Genomic DNA, 23,240 nt, shown 5'->3' with positions numbered 1-23,240 from the left:
CCAAGGGATTTATATTAAACCCTAGGATTGATATTATAAAACTTATCAATAATATTATGCCCTAAGAATATGAACCCTTACATTAATAAACCCAAGGGATTGATATTATAAACCCAAGGCACTAATAAAATCAAGGGATTAATTCTAAAAACCCAAAAACCCAAAGGATTAATATTATAAACCCAAGGTATATAAACCCTAAGATAAATATTATAAATCATAAAACAAACATTGTTGACCATGGTTGACCATGGTTGATTTTCATATTGAGACAATATTTGTCACAATGTGACATTGGACCATGGTTGACCATGGTTGATTTCCATATTGAGAGAATATTTTTCATAATGTGACATTGGACCATGGTTCACCATGGATGATTTTCATATTGACAATATTTGTCACAATGTGACGTTGGACCATGGTTGACCATGGTTGTGACAATGTGACGTTGGACCATGAGACAATCTTTGTCACAATGTGACCATGGCTATTGATGATCATTGACCATGATTGACCATAGTTGACCATGGTTTATTTTCATATTGATAGAATCTTTTTCACAATGTGATGTTGGACCATGGTTGGTAATGATTAACCATGGTCGACCATGGTTGATGATGGTTGACCATGGTTGATTTTTGTATTGAGACAATATTTGTCAGAATGTGATGTTGGACCAAGTTTGATGATGATTGTCTATTGATTGATTTTCATATTTACCATGATTAACGATGATCGATTTCCATTTTGAGACAATCTTTATCACAATGCGACATTTGACTATGGTTGACCCTGATTGAATATTGTTGACCATGGTTGATTTTCATATTGAGATAATATTTGTTACAATGTCACATTGGACCATGGTTGAACATGGTTGACGATGGTTGAACATGGTAGATTTTCATATTGAGACAATCATCGTCACAATTTGACATTGGACCCTTGTTGTCCATAGTTGACCTTGATTATAAACCAAAGGGATTTATATTAAACCCTATGATTAATATTAAAGCCTTAGATTAATAAAGCCAAGGGATCGATATTGAACCCTTAGATTAATAAAGCTAAGGTATCGATATTATAAACCAAAGGGACTAATAAAATCAAGGGATTAACAATAAAAACCCAAGGGATTATAAACTCAAGGGAATAATATTAAACCCAAGGATTTAATATTATAAACACAATGCATATAAAACCTAAGTTAAATATTGTAACCCCTAAAATAAACATGGTTGGCCATTATCGACCATGGCTGATTTTCATATTGACACAATATTATAAACCCAATGGATTATAACCCAAGAGCTTTGAATTGAACCCTAAGATTAATATTATAAATATTGTGAATAATATTATATCCTAGGAATATGAACCCTTAGATTAATAAACCAAAGGGATTGATATCATAAACGCAAGGGATTAATAAACCCAACATATTATAAACCCTGGGAATAATATTAAACACAAGGAATTAATATTATAAACTAAAGGGATATAAACACTAAAATAATCAAGAAACCCTAAGATTAATATTATAAACCTTAAGATTAACATTATAAACATATGCCATTAATAAACCCAAGGGATTAATTTTAAAAACCCAAGGGAATAACATTAAACATTAGGATTAATATTAAACCCCAGGAACATAAACCCTAAGATTGATAAACCCCAAGGATTAGTACAATAACCCAAGGGATTATAAACTTAAGGGACTAACATTAAACCATAACATTAATATTATAAACAATAAGCTTAACATTAAACCCTATGATTAATATTAGAAACCCTAGGATCAATATTATAAACCCAAGGGATTAATAAACTCATTGTATTAATATTACCATGATTGATTTTCATATTGAGACAATCGTTGTTACAATGTGACATTGGACCATGGTTGACAATGGTTGAACATGGTTTATTTTCTTATTGAGACAATCTTTGTCACAATGTGACATTGGCCACTCGTTAACCATGGTCGACCAAGATTATAAACCGAAGGGATTTATATTAAACCATGGGATTAATATTATAAACCCTATGAATAATATTATAGCCTAGGAATATATGAACCCTTAGATTAATAAACCCAAGGGATTGATATTGTAAACCAAAGGGACTAATAAATACAAGGGATTAACACTAAAAACCCAAGGGATTATAAACTCGAGGGAATAATATTAAACCCAAGGATTTAATATTATAAACCCAATGTATATAAACCCTAAGATAAATATTATAAACCCTAAAATAAACATGGTTGACCATTATTAACCATGGTTAATTTTTATATTGACACAATCTTTGTCACAATGCGACGTTGGATGATGGTTGATTTTCATATTGAGATAATATTTGTCACAATGTGATTTCACACCATGGTTGACCAAGGTTGATTATGCTATTGAGACAAACGTTGTCACCTTAGTTGGACCATAGTTGACCATGGATGATCATGGTTGTGTTAATGTGATGTTGGACCAAGAGACAATATTCATCACAATATGACCATGATTATTGACCATGGTTGACCATGATTATTTAATGTTATTAATATTAGTAATTAATGTTAAAATTAATATTTGTAAATATTAATAATATTAAAAGTAATATTAATATTTGTATTCATCTTAATTAATATTATTCATATTAATTAATATTAATATGAAAATTAAAATTAATATTAATATTAATAAAACAATATTAAAACATTATTTATATAAACATTAATGATATTAATGTTGAAATATATTAACTAATATTAATATTTTTTTGGTAAGTCAACGCAAGATTGGAACCAATAATGTATCGCGTGGAGTGCCTTAATAGTGCATCCTTTACAGTCAAGGCCCATCACCATTAATTAATATTAATAATAATAATATTAAAAATTTAAATAAAATAATATTAATAAATTAAAATCTATTAATATTATCATTAATACTAAATGTTATTAATATTATTTATAGTAGTAATATTAATATCATTAATAATATTAATAATATTAATTAAATGTTTTTAAATTTAATATTATAAGTTAAATGTTATTAATAATATTAATGTTATTATGTTAACCATTTCAATAATTTATTATAATTAATAATATTACTAATATATTTTTCTAAACATAATTCACATTGTATATTAATTTTTTAATTAATAATTATCACTATTAATATAATTTAATGTTATTAATATTAATAATTAACAAAAAAAGTTAATATTTATAAATATTAATAATAATAAAAGTAATATCAATATTTGTATTTATATTAATTGATATTGATATTAATAATTAATATTTAAATTAATATTAAGTTTAATATATTAAATTAAAATTAAAATTAATAATATTGTTAAAATAAATATCAATAAATAATATTAAAATATTATGAATCTTAATAGTCATTAATGATGTTATTAGTCTTTTTTATAAGTAGAACTTCGGTGTAAATCAGTATATTGAGCAGTATCTTCATGCTAATTCCCATCATTTCCCTGCTCAGAAGATGGGTGTTCTTAACACCCTCGCTACTCGTGCCCTTAGGATTTCTGATAGTGAGAGCTTTGATAAGGAGAGATCCCATCTCCTTGATGTCTTTGTGGAGAATGGATATAGTAGGCGCCTAGGTCAAAAGGCTTTCCGAAAAGCCTCTAAAAATGCGTTAATTAAGAAAGAGCCTAAAGAGCGCCGTCTAGGTGTCCATCTTCCCTATGTCCAAGGAACCATGAACAAGATTACTCGAATCCTTAAGAGGTATGAGATTCCCTCAACCTGTAGGCCCCTCAACACCATTCGCTATTCCCTCCGATCGGTGAAAGATCCCATTAACCCTAAGGACATGAAGGGTGTCTACTTGATCCCTTGTTCTTGTGGGACCCCCTATATTGGGGAAACAGGGCACTCCATCCATCAGAGGATCAGCGAACATGCAGCCGACCTAAGACATGGGAGATCCAAGTCTTCATCATTGGTGGAGCATGTTGAAAAGACCAAGCATCAGGTGTGTATAGAGGAGGCCAAGGTTGTCGCCAAAGTTGCTCAATTCCATCATCGTAAATTCAGGGAGGCTATTGAGATTGAAAGAAGGCCAAACAATCTTAATAGAGATGATGGATGGAAGATCAGTAGATGTTGGATCCCCGCCCTTTCATCCTAGTCTTTCTCTTCCTCCCTCCCCCCCCTCTCCTTTTTCATCTTCTTTGCTTTCGTTATGGTTTGTCCTTCTTATTTTCAGGCCTTTTCCGGTCCTTCTCCTTCTTTTTAGACGCTCTTTCTATTTACTTCTCCCAGATAGATTTTAATGATTATGATCGTAACTATTATATAAATATAATCGTAAATATTATTAATTAATTAATTAATTTTTGTTTTCCCACATTCTTAATTAGTTTTATTCAGTTTTATTTTTTAGTTATTTTTCCATCTTATTTTAACAAATTAGTAATATATAATTACGATAACCATCACCTTAAATTATCTTATTAATATATTTATGAAAATAAGTTCCTTTATCAAACTAATTTCCATTAAATTTATATAAATAAATAAATAATTTTAACCAACCAATAAGTAATCACCATATAAAATAATATTATTTTTTCTTTTTTAAGTTTCTAGTAATTATAACTAACTAACCTACCTCTTTTCTATATATATATATATATATATATCTGTCTTTATTATAACTAATTCCCCTTAATTTATTTTTAAATTATACCTTTCAACTAACTTTTATTTATTTAATATTAACTTTATATTGGTCTTTATCATAACTAATTCCCCTTAATTTATTTTTAAATCATACCTTTCAACTAAATTTTATTTATTTATTTAATATATTTATATATATATATATATATATATAAAAGACAGGTCCTTAATCTAACTAACTCCCATACAAGTCACGATTTTTATTAAACTAATAACATAATCAACATCTATAATTATTTCTTTCTTATATAATCTAACTAACTCCCTTTAAATTATCATTTTGACTTTTTGACTACAGTCCCTAAGTCAAAATTAGCCGTTGATCAAGATAGCCGTTGGAGGCTCTACTCAGACTATTTAGCATGCAAAGCTAGATCTGTTTCTTCAACTTGTTCTGACGATGAGCCACACTGTCACGCCCTCAGTCTTTTTTTTCTTTTATTGGGCGGGTGCGGCACCACCAACACTCGCTTTTAGCAAGCTTACGTTGTGGACTACGCCTTATCCAAGATAACTAATCATAAACCGATATAACTTTAACCAATATATCATGTATTAACTGGTTATCTTGTGACTATATAAAACTTTAATCTTCGTTACCAACATAAACATTCAGATCCACTTCATGTATAATGTAAACCGAAACAACATTAACAGCATTCATATGAATGGGAGGGGCAACTCCCAAGTGAGTCTGCCCGCAATTATATTATTATGAAACTTCCTTTTCAATAATACATAGACACAAGTATGCCGGCTAATACACGGCCATACTTAGAAACATTATAACCAGGCGTAAGAAGCGTTAATCTGTACACAATTCTGCACTCAATTGTGTATATACCGAGACCATAAATCTGCGTTCATCACTGTACACTCATACATCAACCCGTGAGCAACTTCCGCCAAAGCCTGCGTAATTTCCTCACTTCTCGAATGTATGACCGACTGCACAAACCGCCTTATTCACGGCCTCCAACCGAGACAACTTCTGCCGGATATATATAATCCTCTGCGCTATTCCTGAGCGTACCAAACGTTGATATAAATCTGCACATTAATATATATCCGTCCTACTGTCTGCGCGATTATCCCGTAAATCTCTGTTCGTAAAACAGACCATCGATAAAACACTTAATCGTTTTATCATAACCCGATCAGCCTACTGTGCGTATATACCTTCTCTGCGCTATTCCTCAAGCGTGCGCACGCTTAAACTGCGCAGTCGTATATCCAAGCCGCTGTCCGCATATCGAGTTGCCAACCGACTTCTCCAAACCTCGACCTGCGCAATTCGCTTGCTCTGTCGAGCGTATGAAGAGCCAGCTGTCATAGAGATTTCTGTCACCAATTATCTCTTCGATTCACCATTAATTCAACCGAGAATTATATCTTCTACGCATTCGTCACCTTATGCGCACGAGCTATGCGCATTAGAACTGCGCAGCTGATCTTAGAGATTCGTTGGTTCGTTGATGGCTTGAATGGCATCTCATACAAATTATATTAAATCTAATATTATTATTAATTCTAATATAAACTTTAATATAAATATATTATAATCATTAACCTCAATAAAAATATTAATATAAATCTATTATTATTAATAAATTTATTATTAAAATCTAATACTAAAAAAACGAAAAAACAAATATTAAAAATAAAACCAAACCTTAAAACGTATGTAATATAAAATGTGAAACCTTAAAACCTAAAGTAATATAAAAAATTTATTAAGACCTACTAAAGCATTCATATTAACTCTAATATTATTAAACAATAAATGCTAATCATTCAAGATTCATTTTTTCTTAACCAAGTGAGATTTCAACGCTTTTTAAGATTTTCCAAGTACAAATTGTAAATTTTAATTTTACATTGCGGAAAAACAAAAAAAAATTGTAATTAGAAAAATAAATTAAATATTTTAATGTATAAATTTAAAATTTTAATCAAATTAATCTATTTTTTCTTTAAAATTATAATTAATAAAATAATTTAAATATTTAAGGTATGAATTTAAAATTTTAATCAAATTAATTTATCCTTTTTTATATATTTTTATGATAAGTACTTTCTTATTAACCATATTAAAGTTTTTAAAGTTAATTGCTAAAATATATTAAATTAAATTATTACATTTAATAACAAAAAATATTATATTAAATTATAATTATTATTATTATTATTATTATTATTAACCTAAACTTTAATAAACATAACATAATAGATATAAATTTGACATGCAAGGGTGTAGGAAGATTCTTCAGAGATCCACCCAGGAGAACTTCGGCGACTTGGGGTTTCGACCTGCAATGGCTCTTTCACGCATCGGCAAACCTTCTGGAGAATCCAAGAAGCTGGAAGCAGTGCAGCCTGCGTGGGTTAACAGTGGCGCGCAGAGAACAAGACCCCCACGTTATCTGCAGCAGCTAGGGTGTACAAGGAAAACGGAGATGCGAACCGGCCCAGATCTGGGGAACACAGGTCTCCCTCAGGCGGCGAAGACAATCGGAAAACCCCAGAGCGGTCTTTAACAATAATGGAGCCCTCCGCCGACACTGTCAAAGTTTTGAGGAAAATCTCCAGATCTCCGCCTATCAAAATGTCAATCCGTCTTTTTATGATGCAGATCTAGATATCCAATTGCCTTGGAACCCTGATTGGACACTAAATCCATCGATCTGCGGCACGGAGCACAGATGGCGTCTCAGACTTATGGATACAGACCCTCTTGTGATAGATCGACCCTCTAACAGGTCAGATCGGGAAGCCCCCTCACCGAATAAGCTGTGCCGAGACGAACTGAAGGAGCAGAGCAGAATCACAGGCTTAGATCTGCCAAAAACAACATCTGGAATTCTGGTAAGAGATCACATTTTCCAAGTCTTTATAAAAAATCCTGAAGGAAAATCGAAAATAATATGGGTAAAAGACACAGATACTGTCAAGCAAATGCAGGAAATTATTATGCAACAGCTGGGATACCCCATCAGAATACAAAACCTAATACATGGGGGCAGAGTGTTACAGGACACAAAATACCTTTGGGAATACAGAAGCACACTCTGTCAACAATTGTCCTCAACTTGAGGTTAAGAGGAGGTGCAACCAACAATAACAAGAATCCAGACAGGGCGGGAGGAAGTGGCATTGGTTCAATTTGGAAAAAACCAGGTAGCATTTCCTTCAAAAACGTCCTACAAGGGAAAAACACAGAAGGAGCAGCATTGAACCAAACTGGTATGGACGCAAGGCCATACATAGTGGAACAGCTGGAACACACCCCAGAATACCACATAGATACGCCAGAAATAGATGAGCAATGCACCATATATGAAAGACAAGCAATAATATGCAGATTTAACTTATATTGGCCCAAACCTGCGGAGCTTTTCATTTGGATCTACACGAACTGGACCACGAATTGCGAAGTACACCTATGCTCAAAGGGGTTTTTCATTGTGAAATTTTTATTAGCAATAGACAGAGACATAGTAATGCAGGAAGGACCTTGGTTCTGGGGATCCACTGGACTCTTCATTACACCATGGTTCCCAGGATTCGATGCAAACACAATGGCTGTCTCGAAGATGCCAGTTTGGGTGCGGCTACACAATCTCCCAATACATCTTTCGAATCAGCAAGTACTCACTGGAATTGGAAACACAATTGGGCGTTACATTAAAATGGACACCCAGCAAGTGGAGGAAAGAATTTTCACTTTTGCACGAATATGTGTGGAAGTAGACCTCAGCAAAGGCCTACCAAACCAAATCCAGCTGAAGCATAGACAAAGTAGCTGGACTCAAGTAATAGATTATGAAAACATTGCATTCAGATGTCGAACATGTAGACAAACAAGACACTACAAAACATGTGTCCAGCCGTCAAAAAAGACAATCGTAGAAAGAAGAAAACGGAAAAACAATCAAAGGGATGGTACATTCCACCACCTCCCCCGGATGACGAGGAGGAAGAAGAGATGGATTATGTCAACCCAAATGAGAACAATCAGATGGATAAAGAACCAGTTGTAGAAGATAAAAATCCACCGGAAAATATAGAGACAGCTTTGGCAACAAGATCAGAAATGGATATGGGCAGAAATAAACGTCTACATACATCAGACACATCAGATTCTGATAACCCTCAACCTGTGGCTGAAAATGCATTAGCACTCATAACTCCCACAGAATCACAGGGGAATTGGAGAAAGGTTGAGAAGAAAAAAGGGAGAAAAGCCTGACTTTTCCCCACCTGTACAAAATATTTTTGCATTTATCAGTTTATTTTCATGAAATCCATACACCCTGCGTGGTGTGAAAGGATCTATGCATCATTTTGAGCATCTTTTTTGAAATCTGTTTACAGCATATGCCAAGAGGCATCTACAACATGTAATTTTTCAACCATTAATGAAAGATTACAATTTTTCCAGGGGAAAAAAAAAAACATAACATAATATATTAGTAAACCTAATACTAAATCTAATATTAAAAAATAAATTTTGTAAACTCTTTAAATGCATGGTATATGTCAAATATTAGGGTGGCATTCTAAATTTTGAAATATCTAATTTGTTTGAATGGTGTAACTTCTTAAAAAAAAAATTAAAGTTCATTGCTAAAATATATTAAATTTAAATTATTACATCTAATAATAATATTAGCAAAAAAAATTATTATACTAAATTCTTAAAAAATTATTATTATTATTATTAACCTAAATTTTAATAAACATAAAATAATATATTAGTAAATCTTATATTAAAAAATAAACTTTGTAAATTGTTTACAAGCATGGTATATCTAAATATTAGCCTGGCATTCTAAATTTTGCAATATCTAATTTGTTTCAATGGTGTAGCCTTACTTATTTTGTATTTTGAATTTAATTTATTGGGTTTGATATATTGCTAACAAAATAATTATTTCATTCAACTTATATTTTTTGTGTTGTTGTTGGTGTTCCCTAGACCATCCTCCTCCATAAAATTGAAAAATCAAAGAATGACTAGATACATATTCATTTACAATACCAAGAACTTCAATATTTTTATGCCTTCCCCTCATAGTAATCAAATATGTTGTTTCTGTAACCATTTAGTTGACCTATCACTTATTTGACAATTATTTATTAGGAAATAATTAAATTCTATATCATTAAAATTACAAGGGGCTATTCCTTTGAATGCATTTGTAAATTTCTATTTCTCCTTAGCCAATGGAGTGGCTTATAATATTAGGTTTTAGTTTGTTATATAATACTAATATTATTTATATTAATATTGCTCTATTCAATAATTAACTAAAATCCAAAACCAATCTTTGTTTTCATCAATAGGTAAAACCAATCTCTATTTTCATCAAGAAGTTTTTTGACACAGTATATTTGATAATTTTAGTTTGACAGAAAATTAGTTTTATAACCAATTTTATGTTTATATTAATCCAATGTTCAATAATATTATTATTAATATTTCTTTTTTAAATTAATCTTATATCATTAAAATTACAAGCATTATTTTTTTGAAAGCATTTGTAATTTTCTATTTGTCTATAGCTAATTGAGTGGGTTATAATATTATGTTTTAGTTTTCTATATAATACTAATATTATTTATATTAGTATTGCCATATTCAATAATTATCTAAAATAAGTTTTTACCCAAAACCAATCTCTATTTTCATCAGCCATACAATATGTTTGATAATTACAATATTGAGTTTTAGTTTGACACCAAAACCAATAATTATAGTTTGTCCCTATATAATTTTTGCAAAGTTAATAATGAACCAAAACAATTAAATGTTGATAATTACAATATTGAGTTTTAGTTTGACACCAAAACCAATAATTATAGTTTGTCCCTATTTAATTTTTGCAAAGTTAATAATGAACAAAAACAATTAAATGCTGAGCAACTAATAATGCTGAACAAAGAGATACCAATCAAATCCATTTGGAATACCCAACCATGGCAAGAGGTAGTAAAATATAATTGCGTGATAAAATATAAATATACCAAACTAAAAATTGTGTTATGTGTGGGATTGAATTCAAATATTAACAATATTATAAACCATATAGTTTAACATGACCACTATAAATGGTTGAATAATAAAAGAAATAACCCGACTTCAATTTATATGACAAAACATAAATGGTTGGCTTTAACTTTTCAACAATAAAATAATATGAGAACATTTTAAAGTAAAGGAACCATACTAATTTTGAGCCAAGGGAGAAACTACTTTTACTCAACCAAACAATTGCAAATGCTTTACCATCACAACAAATACAAGCCAACCATATGCAGAGTGCTTGCATTCATCACTAAACATTGTTTGCACTGCTATGAAATGCAAATCTCTTCTAGCCTAAGAGTCCCACATGACTATAACAAATGCACCTTTTCAAACCCAGTACTTCTACAAAAATTTATATCAACAATAATTAATAAATGAAAATAATTAAAACCAAATGCATATTTATTAATTTATTTATTAAACTAACAAGAAAGTTAGCATTTTTGGTATATAAATGCTTTAGTTAATTCACGATTTTAAGCATTTTAACAGGAACTAAGCTTGAATGTATCAATGCAATGACTATAAATAACTAGGTTTAACTTTTCATCAATGAAATAATTAGAACTAATAATCCTTATAAACACACTCAAAATATTATTAGCAAACCAATTGAAAATATTATTAGGAAAATGATTCATACAGCATCAATCTTTAATCCCATGAATAGTTCTATACATTAAAGAGAACATTATAAAAAATAAACACCATACTATTTTTTAGCTGAGCATCAATCTTTAATCCCATGAATAATTCTATACATTAAAGAGAACATTATAAAAAATAGACACCATACTATTTTTTAGCTGAGGGAGAAAAAGATTATACTGAACCAAACAATTGCAAATCCCTTACCGTGACAGTAAATGGGAGCCAAACAGTTACAGATCCCTTACCATGACAGTAAATGGGAGCCAAATAATTACAGAGCACTTCCATTTACCACCAAATAATGGCACATTGTTTGCATTGCATGAAAATAAACAGATCTTCTGGCAAGAGAGTCATAGAAAAGTACAACAAATGCGCCTCTTCACATCCACTCTTACCTGAAAAATTTTAACAACAAAAAGCTAAAAACAAAAATTCATAAATGAAAAGGATTAAAACCAAATAGGTATTTACCAATTAATTATCAACCTAACAAGATACTTATAATTTTTACAAAGCTTTTTATGAACCAAAAATTATTAAATATGTAAAAGCTTTTCATGAAACCAATTGAAAACTAAGGCGAATAAAATAATAAATATGTTTTTGTTAAAAGAAAATACACATAATAACCATCATCTGCAAGAAGATGAAATGGTAATCGCATGGGATTATCAAAATAGTTCATTGCAAGCAGAATTGTGAGTAATTAATAATCTTGATCTCAGAAATACCAGTCAAAGCCATTTGGCAAACCCAACAATGACACGAGGTCAGGGGCATTTCACTATATATTTTTAAGGTTATTTTCTTGGATTTTATTTAGGGCGAATAGGTAGGCATTACATAACCGAGGTGCCAGGTTGCCATGGTTGATTGTTTTTATTTTGTAATGCCCGAGATGCAATTTTTTGGAATTTGTTTTTAATGCTAACTAGAGGGAATTCCAAAAGCTGGAATGCCAAGTTGCTAATCACGACGGAGGACTTTTCATAACTGTATTACCATGTTTTTTCTTATTGATAATTAATGATGATATGTGATTATTAATTAGTGGTATAGTAAATTTTAATTTTAATGTTGTAGTTTGATTCTTTTTTATATAATTATATTTTTTGTTAATTTGGATAGTTGCAATTAATAAATGGTATAGTAAATTTTTAATCATGTTTTGTAAAAAATTAATTTATGTATGGTTTGTGATTTAGATATGCAAGGAAGTTAGTGATGTGAATTTTATCCATTAATCTAGTGACAACAACGAGAATATACTGGCATCTTTAAATTTAGTCTATGCAATCAAAATTTTTAATTAATAAAATTATCAAAGTACCCAATTCCAATAGGAAAGACACCTATAATTTAATCACATTAAAATTTAATATATTAATATGTAATATATATCATTACTAATATAAAATTTATAACATTAAAACAAAACATTTATATGCCATTCTTCCTCATTTTTCCCTGATCGGTTAGTCTGAATAACCAGAGATGCTATCCAATCCTGCACCATCTGGATTCAGCACACTTTAGCAATGATCGGTTAGTCTGAATAACCAGAGATGCTATCCAATCCTGCACCATCTGGATTCAGCACACTTTAGCAATTGAAAAGAGAAAAGTGTCAATGGAATTAGAAATGATTGACTCTTAAGTTTTGGAAAGGTCAAGGAGGAGTTCTCGCTGGAAATGATAAGGTGTTCTTGGACTCTCTACAGGCATCAACCATTACAACAACTGTGGCTTACAAAAAACGCAGAGAGAAAACCAGAGTAACCATCAATAAATATCCTAAGATTATTAACTCCCAAGAATAAGGAAATTACAGTTTGGGTAATAGAAACTGGATCTATTGCAGCTAGATATATTATAAATATTTTTTAATAAGGGAAGATATAGTTACACATGATAATATATATCGAACTTATTTCAATTGCAAATTTTGAAAATATTTTACACAATAATCTCTGTTTTTGTGATTGTTATTATTATTTTTGAAATAATTTAATGCCCAAAATAATTTACTTTATTAATTTTTTGAATTAAATAAATATAAAATCAGTGGCAACTACTAAAATATACTGACATCTTTAAATTCGGTTCATCCAATCAAAATTTTTAATTAGTAAAATCATCAAAGTGCCCAATTCCAATCGGAGAGATGCCTATAAACTCAAATATAAAGTTTAATCAAATTAAGATTTAATATATTAAAATATAATATATGCCATTACTCATATAAAATTTATAATATTAAAACAAAACATTTATATGCAATTCTTCCTTATTTTTCCTGATCTGTCGGTCTGAATAACCAGGGATGCTATCCAATCCTGCACCATCTGGATTCAACACACTTTAGCAATTGAAAAGAGAAAGGTATCAATGGAATTAAAAATGATTGACTCTTAAGTTTTGGAAAGGTCCAGGAGGAGTTCTCGCTAGAAATGATAAGTTGTTCTTGGACTCTCTACCGGCATCAACCATTACAACAACTGTGGCTTACAAAAAACGCAGAGAGAAAACCAGAGTAACAATAAATAAATACCCTAAGATTATTAACTCCCAACAATAAGGAAATTACAGTTAGGTTAATAGAAACTGGATCTATGAATACACAGCTTGCAGCTAGATATATTATAAATATTTTTCAATGAGGGAAGATATAATTATACATAATAATACATATCGAACTTATCGAAGTTATCTCAATTGTAAATTTTGAAAATATTTTAGATAATAATCTCTGTTTTTGTGATTGTTATTACTTATCTTTGAAATAATTTAGTGCCCAAAATGATTTACTCTGTATTATTTTTTGAATTATATAAATCTAACATTGATACATTGATGAAATATATGACATTACTATTAATATAAAGTTTAATCAAATTAAGATTTAATATATGCCATTAATAATATAAAATTTATAATATTAAAATTAACTCAATATCATACATTTAATAATTATTAATATTATTGATATATATACTTAATTATTAATTATTAATCCTATTCATATATATGCTTATTATTGTGCTTGTTATATATTAACCACAATCAAATAAGAAAATAATATCTTTTACATAGATAATACATCCAACTCGAATTCGCATCTGATCCTTCTTTATTTTACACATTACTTTTTTACGTAAAAACATTTGATTGATTTATTTACCCTCTGCAGGGAAAGTTTAAGCAATGAAATTGAACAATTAACATACATCGTATATTGAATCACCTCTCAATCCCTCTACCAATTCACTGTGGGTGATTCACATCTGAAGGGCACATTGATTTCTGTTTTTCCCACCTTGTGAGACCTGATCGTTGCTTAATGTGAATATCGGGTGTCATCCAAATTTTAACTTGTCTGAATATAGAAGCAGTACACTGTAAAAATGTTTAATCAGAGCGGTAATGGAAGTAGCAATTTATTTATTGTCGCAGCAATTGAAATTTGCATGAAACCAGCCTGCCTTCAATACAGTCAACATTAGCTTTCAATGGTGACATTTTTTATTTTTATTTTTAATTTAGGAACATCCTTTGTTTCAAGTGGGCAGCAGGAGATTTACTTCCCATATTTCCCAAAACGGTTCCTATCTATCAGATATCATGCTTCTAGATCAAGATTCAGGGAAAGGACTCACATTTTAAGTCCTAGGTAGCAGTTTAAGATCACCATGGATTTGGATTTTCGCTGAAAAATGCAAGGGCCCCCACCAGAGGAGCGTTGATGTACGTTGTAGGCTCCGACTCTTCAAATTTTGATCGATCATCTGGGAATTGATCGTTTTCATCTGGTCCTCCAACCACTGCTCCGATCAGAAGATTAGGGTTGGGATCCTCGCTATTGTAATAATAAGACCCATTTTTGCAACCAATGAATCCCGGATGACTTTGAATAGAAGGCAGAGATGAGGCTCTATGATGAATCCGTTGGGGAAAGCGGGAGCCATACCCCACCATGTATGACAAATTCAGAGGATTCTCTCCTAATATGTAATCAATCTGCAATGGATACGCCCTCATCATATAAATTCATTAAACAGTCCTCAGAAATACTCTCCTAGATCTGCAGTTTCACTATCTTTTATTGATTCTTACTAGTAATTTCTGGGCTCTCATTTGTTGATTTCTAGATAAATGCATAATATGTTACACCTACCTGTCGTTTTGCAAAGGCCCAAATGCTTGCGGGAGTTGCCTCAAGACTTCTGCACCGCACCGACTGAGACGAATTGCTCAGGTACTTGGCATACGCCAAAGCCAAAAAAGATATGGACGTCACGCTCTGCATATTGCTTGCACTAGATTTGAGTATCAGGCCACCTGCAAGAAAAACATTTAATGACTAATTCCCTTGCAGCAGGAGCAAGATGTGTACATAATTAATTAGTCATATAGTAGTTCCTAGTCCCCTCCTGGATCTCCACACCAAAATAAAAAGCGGTGTATACCTGGTGTCAACTGGACATGTGGAGATGATGATGTTCCAGGTAAAAGATAGCAAATGAAACTGTCGGCATTTCTCTTGAATGACATTAAGAAGCTTACATTGCCTGCCAAATAGTCCTGTAAAATCAATATCCAATGATGAATTGTAGATATGAATGTGTAGGAGGTATATAATACAGTTTAGCTTAGTATCAAGAGATTGCATCTTGCTTATTAAATCAGTCTGATTCATCTTAACCAGGAGTTTATCAATCTTAACCTGAAAATTATCAATTACACATAAAGATTACATCCTGTGATTAAAAGAATTAAATATCTACAGGTGAAAAACATACTTTAATCCTTACATCCAGGAATCTTTTAACAATTGATAGATAAATCTCAGAAATTAGATTACATTCTGTGACTAAAAGAATTAAATTTCTACAGGTGAAAAACATACCTTAATCTTTAAATCCAGGAATCTTTTCACAATTGATAGATAAATCTCAGAAGTTAGATTACATTCAGTGATTAAAAGAATTAAATTTCTACAGGTGAAAACCATACCTTCATCTTTATATACAGGAATCTTTTTAGAGTTAATAGATAAATCTCGGAGAAATTAAAATTAAATTATAATATTTTGAAGTGATTACCTTGGAGAGCAGGACATTAATGCCAGCATGTTTATTATCCCATCCAAATTCATATATGCCATCATCAGCTCCAAAAGCCTGCCCATTGTTTTGAATGTACAGCAGATAAAAATCGCTGGTCGATGCCTTGTGCAACCATGCAGCAGCCCACAGCAATTCGTCCTGAAATTCACAACATAAAATGTAAGCTTTGAAGAAACTAAACTGATCCGATATGGAAAACAAATGAAATACAGACAACTTACTTGGTATCCGCTGTAGTCGCAGTAAAATGGACAAACTGCTGATCTGAGACTGTCACTATAAGCTCCCCTGTATCTGTCTGCAAAAGCGAAGAGCTACGGCGGACAAACAGAAAAACGAATAGAACGGGTTAGCAGGTGCGGTAAAATTCACTATCCATTTCTTCAAATAGGAATCAAAGTACGTTGAATTAAATCTGAAAAGGCGTTATAATTGTAAATAGGGAGCACATTTTGCCTGACCTGAGTTGCAGTGTGTAACAGACGTTGGGAATAAGCTAAGTCAGATGTCTGAAAGACAATTGACGCGGCAGCCATAGCTGCAGCTGTTTCACCAGAGACTTCAGAGCCCGGATTTTGGACGTCGATGCTGTAAACGGTACGAGGTGTGTCCATGTCTTCTGGTCGCTCCCAGCAATTGTGATCAGCTGTAGGATCACCTACCTTAAGCAAGTATAAAATAATAGTTATTTTCTTCATGCATGGGAAATTTAATTGATCTTTCCACTAAATTTTCAATACATCAGTGAGTACAGCATTTGCTGTTACAGAATTAGCAAAATATTCAAAATCTTTATACAGGTTAAGTATCTTTAATATTAAGAATTCATGATTAAAATTTGAATTAGAAGGAAGAAAGTATGGATATTTTAGTACTCAAATTGTGTGAAAGTAAATCTTTTATTTCATAGACAAACAATAAAATCTAATACACTAAATTCCATAGCAAAATATTCGACATTTTTCTGCAGTCACTTAATATTAAGAATATATGTTTTTTCATGATAAAGTATCGATATTTTAGTACCCAAATTTATTGTGTGAAAGTGAATCTTTTATTTCACAAACAAACGCAAAATCTCGTACACCAAATTTCATTAAAAAAAAAACTTGACAGTTAAATCTTAAAAAAAACATGACAGTTAAATCTTTAAAAAAAAATGCCAGTTAAATCTTTTAAATGCTTGATGCCTGTTAGATCTTCTCGAATGCTCGGGTCAGTACTCGGGTCTACTGAGACAGACTATACTTTTCATTAGGTCATACCTGCACAAAGAATTTGTCAGGCTGAGCAGCAGCTTTTAGGAAATAATCTGTGGCCCAACGAATTGCAGCTTTGGCATTTTCAAGCTCCTGGTCCATTAAATCGCCGAACTCCAACACGCTCCAGGATAACATAGTAGCAGTAAAAGCCATTGGAAACCCAAACTTTATGTTATCGCCTGCGTCGTAATATCCTCCAACTAAATCGACCTGCATTCATTTGAGTTATTAGTTCAAATGCATGCTTTAATGGCGAGGAATGAATATTATGTAGAAACAATACGTACATTCTGATCAGATCCGTCTTTAAGGGCTGAATCTTTCCTCCATGTCAATCTCTGATTAGGTGGAAGAATACCAGATCGCTGCCCTTCGAAGAAGAGAATGCTCTTTGAGAGGGCATCTTTGTAGTCTTGATTGGCATTGAGAAGGATAGAAGAATCGAGCGCCTCTGCGTACCTCCTACTCGTTTCTATGTCTGTCATCACTAAAAACAAAGCAAACAATAAAATCCAATGCTTCTTCATCTTTCTGGGCTGGCTGGAATCAGAAATAAAATGAGGATGAACCTGCAACTATTATGATATCATCTTAGGGACATGAACACCAAGAGGAAGCCTTTCTTTGAAAATGTCTCCATTTCTTGATTGCAACGATTATAATATCAACTTAGCTACATGAACGCTAACAGGAGGGCCTTTCTTTGAACATCTTTCTAATTCTTGATCTTCATTGACAAGTATTTTTGTTTACTTCTTTCAAATAGGTAACTTTATCTACTTTTTCCACCTGGTAGAGTTTTTATATACTTTTTCCATATATACATTATTATAAGTAATTTTGGGTTCACTAGGAATATTGTTTTATCTACTTTTTCCACATGGAAGAGTTTTTATATACTTTTTCCATATATGCATTATTATAAGTAATTTTGGGTTCACTATGAATATTGTTTTTTAAGAATTTTAATTTAATTTTTAACTGTTAAGAATAATGTTAATTCTCAATTGTTAATATTTATTGGATAGATGGTATATACAAATCAAAAATTGATATTTATTTTCAAAATAATTATGTTTTTCAAAAATAAAATTAATTAATTAAAAAAAAATATACTAATCATAGTGCAAAGTGAGTTATGGTTTTTTTGATATGTGGTATTAATAAATCATGATATTGGCCCATGGTATTGTAACAAAGCATATTTATAAATTAAAAATCTCAATTGTAATCATTTAAAATAAAGTTATAATTTGGTTAGTTTTTATGATTTTTTAATTTTTAGCCATGTGAGATGTAAGTGTTATAATGTTTATTATGGATTGATGTCTATCAATGTTTAGCCTTTTAATTAAGTTGATTAATTAAAAATAAATAAACTCATACTAATTAGTGCCATATGAAGTGAGTTATGGCTTTTTGGTATGTGATATTAATAATTCATGGTATTGACCCATGGTATTGCAACAAAGCATATTTATAAATTAAGAATCTCAATTGTAATAATTTAAAAAAAAAATTATAATTTAGTTAGTTTTTATGATTTTTTAATTTTTAGCTATGTAAAATATAAATGTTATGATATTTATTATAGATTGATATCTATCAATATTTAACAATAATTTAATTTATATGGCTACATTAATTAATAGCATTATTTTCAACATTCAAAATACTCAGCGTAATTTAAATAACAATTTTCTAACATTTTAATTTTTTAATTTTAAATTCATAAAACACCATTATTTTTTTCCCTATACTAATTTTGTTAATTAATAAACTCATTTTTAACATTCAAAATAGTCAGCTTAATTTAAGTAACAATCCAATCAATTTTCTTATCAATAAAATTTTAATTTTTTAATTTTAAATTCATAAAACACCATTGTTTCTTCTCCATGTACAAATTTCTCCATGTACAAATTTAAATGAGGTGGATTTTATTTAATTATTTATGAAATATTTTATATGCTCCCAAAATTATTAGGACTTTCATTCTAGGCATCTTTAGTTTTATTACACATTTTGATCTCACCATTTCCCATAATTTTATTATAGAGTTATTCTACTTCATTGGGTTAAAGGAAGAAACAATTTGATTTCTAAATTATAATTATATATATGTGTAATAGTTAGTTTTTTTTATTTACAATTATAATAATCTATTTTTTTTAAGTACTATTAATTGGGTAGCGACTAATCTAAATTATAATGTTTAATTTTGAAAAATAAATATTTATTTTTTAATATTATTGAAAAAAATATTAGAATATAATTTTGAATTTCTTATTATAGCCTTTGTGCCATGTCGATAATTGTCTCAATTTTTTCTGCCATAATTTCTACATGTAGTTGCAATATTTATGCTATGATTTTTAAATATTTGTGCAATAATTGATCATTGTTAAGCTTCAATTAAAAAAAATTAATAGCTCATACTCATGTAAATAACCTATTTACCATTAGTTACAACCCACCATACTTCTAGCAAGTATTTGCATAAAAAATGAATAGAAACCAGATGGAAATAAATATATATACTAAGAGTTAATACCTACTATTATTTATGTTTTTTTCAATATTTTAACATATAAAAGTAAAAATGTAAATGTGCCGATTTAGTAGTGATTACTACCCACCAAAAATTTATACAAGTCCACATCTCTTAATAAACATTTAACTTTTCTACTTCATAAATCAATTTATAATTTTTCTAAAAACATAACACCAACTTAAATAACAAGGCTTACACTTCTTTATAACACTTGTTTCTTATATTTTTACATAATTACAAATATTTGGATATTTTGCAAAACTTGTGCTTCCCTAATTTCTTCGGGAATGTTTTTATTTTAAATAGATGTGTATTAGGGAGGTTATAATCTATACTAATTGTTTTTACTATTGAGTTAATTTTCATAGAGCGGTCTAGATTGATGTGAGGTTCATATGGTTTTATCATAATTTAAAAGTGAAATAGTAAAAACCATATGTAATTGCGATTATGATGAATTATTTATTCACAAAATATTTAATGCATGATAATCAATATAAATAATTAAAATTAATAAATGATGTTAACATATTTATTCAGATAATATTATTTCAATGTGTTTATTCTTTAACATCAAATTTATTTATTATTCCTTATTTTAATTTACAAAGTGGATGGTATATATTTTATTCAAGGTATTTGAATTTTTATTAAGGAATTAGTTTTTGATTTTTTATCAAAAAAATATCAATGTTTATATAAAATACGTTTACATTGGTGAATTTACTCAAATTTAAAACTATAATAATAAATTCTAAATTTCTATTAGAATATTTACCAATATATATAAGATTTTCAAACGAAATTAGTTCCATGACATATCATATTTATATACAATATTTGAATCTTTAATAATACATTGTTTTTCTCTACCAATTGAGCTTGAAGATCACACAAACATGAATGGTTGAGACATCAACATGAATATTTCAGACATCAAACTACATAACATAATTTATGTTTCGCTCAAGGATTCTCACAATAATAGCTTTGGCTAATTTCTTTTTCAAGGAATGGAATATACTTGACATTTGATTGAGACTACAAACTTGGTGGCATTTTAGAGAAGATTATCCATTGGAAAAGTGGTACAATTAGCAATTGTACCAAATGTTGTAAAATGTCGTAAGTCGGTAGCATATGAAAAAAGAGCATAGATGAAGAGTGATTCCTCACCATAGAAGTAGATTCTTCGAGGGAACACCCACCTTTGTTTTAGAGTGAATGTTTGTGTATCCTTCTAAAGCAACAATTCAGTTTAGACATTCTTCATTGCTTTAGCTTCCAAAAGCATATCATTGTAGTATTTGATTCCCCAAAATATTGCATTTTCATATGTAAAGGCACCATCAAAAACACAAACAAGACTCAGGATATCTTAACTTATGAGCATTTAAATGAAAAATTGATAAGGTTTTATCAGAAATAGTGAAGTGTGAAAACATGAGGGAAAAGGATTGATTTACTTACTCAGAGATGCATATGGATCAAGTGGCTTGTAGTTGAAGCTAAAAATTTGGGTCAAGTTGTTGAAGTTTAGATGTTGAGAAAAAATATTCCAAACACTGTAATTCATCATGTAATTGAAGATTGTGATAGGAGTTTCACTCTCTATTACTCTTTGTAGTTGAGCTGGACCTACCAATGTATTCTAATTGGGCACATGTGAAAAGTGCATTGTATGAGAGGATATCTATTGCTATTAGTGGGTGTTTGTACACCTAGACTTATTAGATGTGGGGAATTGGGCATATGTGAAAAGTGCATTATACGAGAGGATATGTATTGCTATTAGTGAGTGTTTGTACACCTAGACTTGTTAGATGTGGGGAATATCTCTTGCAATGAATTGAAAGTGCATGAGATTTGTATCTTGTCAATTGATTCAATTAAAAAAAAAAATTAAGAGGACTCTGCCAAAGTGGATAGGGTTGACATACTCAATACAAGCTCCGGGAGAAGTGAGACTGTTGTTGTAGCCAAAAGACACCCCAAAGAACATGTAGGGCAAGAGACAATATTGTCATTCTTGTGACACAACAATTGAGAGTCCTCTCAGCCATAAACTATGAATATATATAGATCACATTCCGGATAAATGCAACAAAACACAATTCACCACATTACCTTAATTTCATAGGAACTCTAAATTCAAATTGATCCAACTTTGAAAAATTAAGGCCTATTTCTAGTAAGAGGATAGTTAGGTATGTGAAACATGCCCAATAAATAAATTTATTTTGTGCATGCAACTATCTTGACCATCAAGATCACACCAAAGAGGTAATCATCTTGTGAAGTCTCTAATATGTCCAAACTGGTGATTTCTAAAGAGGATTTTGTAGAAACTGAATCCAAGCGATAAAATGGATTGTACCATTTTCAACTTCAAGTTAGTGGTATATGTATACCATTGATCATATTCATAGAATTGTCCATAAAGATTGATTTGCCAAATTTGTATGGGAATAATCCAAAATTTGTGCTTTCAGTTAATCTTTAAACAACCTCCTCCATTTGTCACTTAGAATTCATGTAATTCATGCAGAAAAGCAACCTACCTATTTCTCCACTAGTTTTTTTCCTATACGAGGAGTGGGTAAGCCCATGTTTGATTTTGTCAATTCAAGTTGGTACTTATGAATTTATATGTGCTGACATGTTCTTAAGTTTTTTAATATTTGTAACAACCCTTGGTTAAAAGTTCATGTAATAAAATTTAATAAAGGAAAAATAAGACCACGGTTAAGGGACACTTATTCCAAGCTGGATGTTGGGAAAAAATATCCTAGTGGGAATCACTGGATGTGTTTATGGCTAAGGGAAA

The 23,240-nt window shown here is 30.4% G+C and overlaps 1 protein-coding gene across 1 annotated transcript; it reads right to left on the bottom strand.

Moving 5' to 3' along the window:
* Positions 1-15,155: 15,155 nt before the first annotated feature.
* Positions 15,156-22,180, bottom strand: LOC149239501 (endoglucanase 8-like). Its single transcript, XM_089369876.1, has 9 exons — positions 22,107-22,180; positions 18,147-18,276; positions 17,863-18,069; positions 17,059-17,259; positions 16,819-16,911; positions 16,574-16,735; positions 15,938-16,052; positions 15,646-15,809; positions 15,156-15,488 (listed from the first exon to the last, which is right to left on the bottom strand). The coding sequence occupies exons 1-9, from the start codon at positions 22,178-22,180 to the stop codon at positions 15,156-15,158; spliced, it is 1,479 nt and encodes a 492-aa protein (XP_089226002.1).
* Positions 22,181-23,240: the final 1,060 nt, after the last annotated feature.

The sequence above is a fragment of the Pinus tabuliformis genome, chromosome 8, assembly GCF_031772625.1.
Source record: "Pinus tabuliformis cultivar Carrire ecotype Pingquan chromosome 8, CPIR1, whole genome shotgun sequence".
NCBI classification, from domain to species: Eukaryota; Viridiplantae; Streptophyta; class Pinopsida; order Pinales; family Pinaceae; genus Pinus; species Pinus tabuliformis.
The sequence above is the reverse complement of the archived record's forward strand: the minus strand, read 5'-3'. Positions and strand labels throughout refer to the sequence as shown.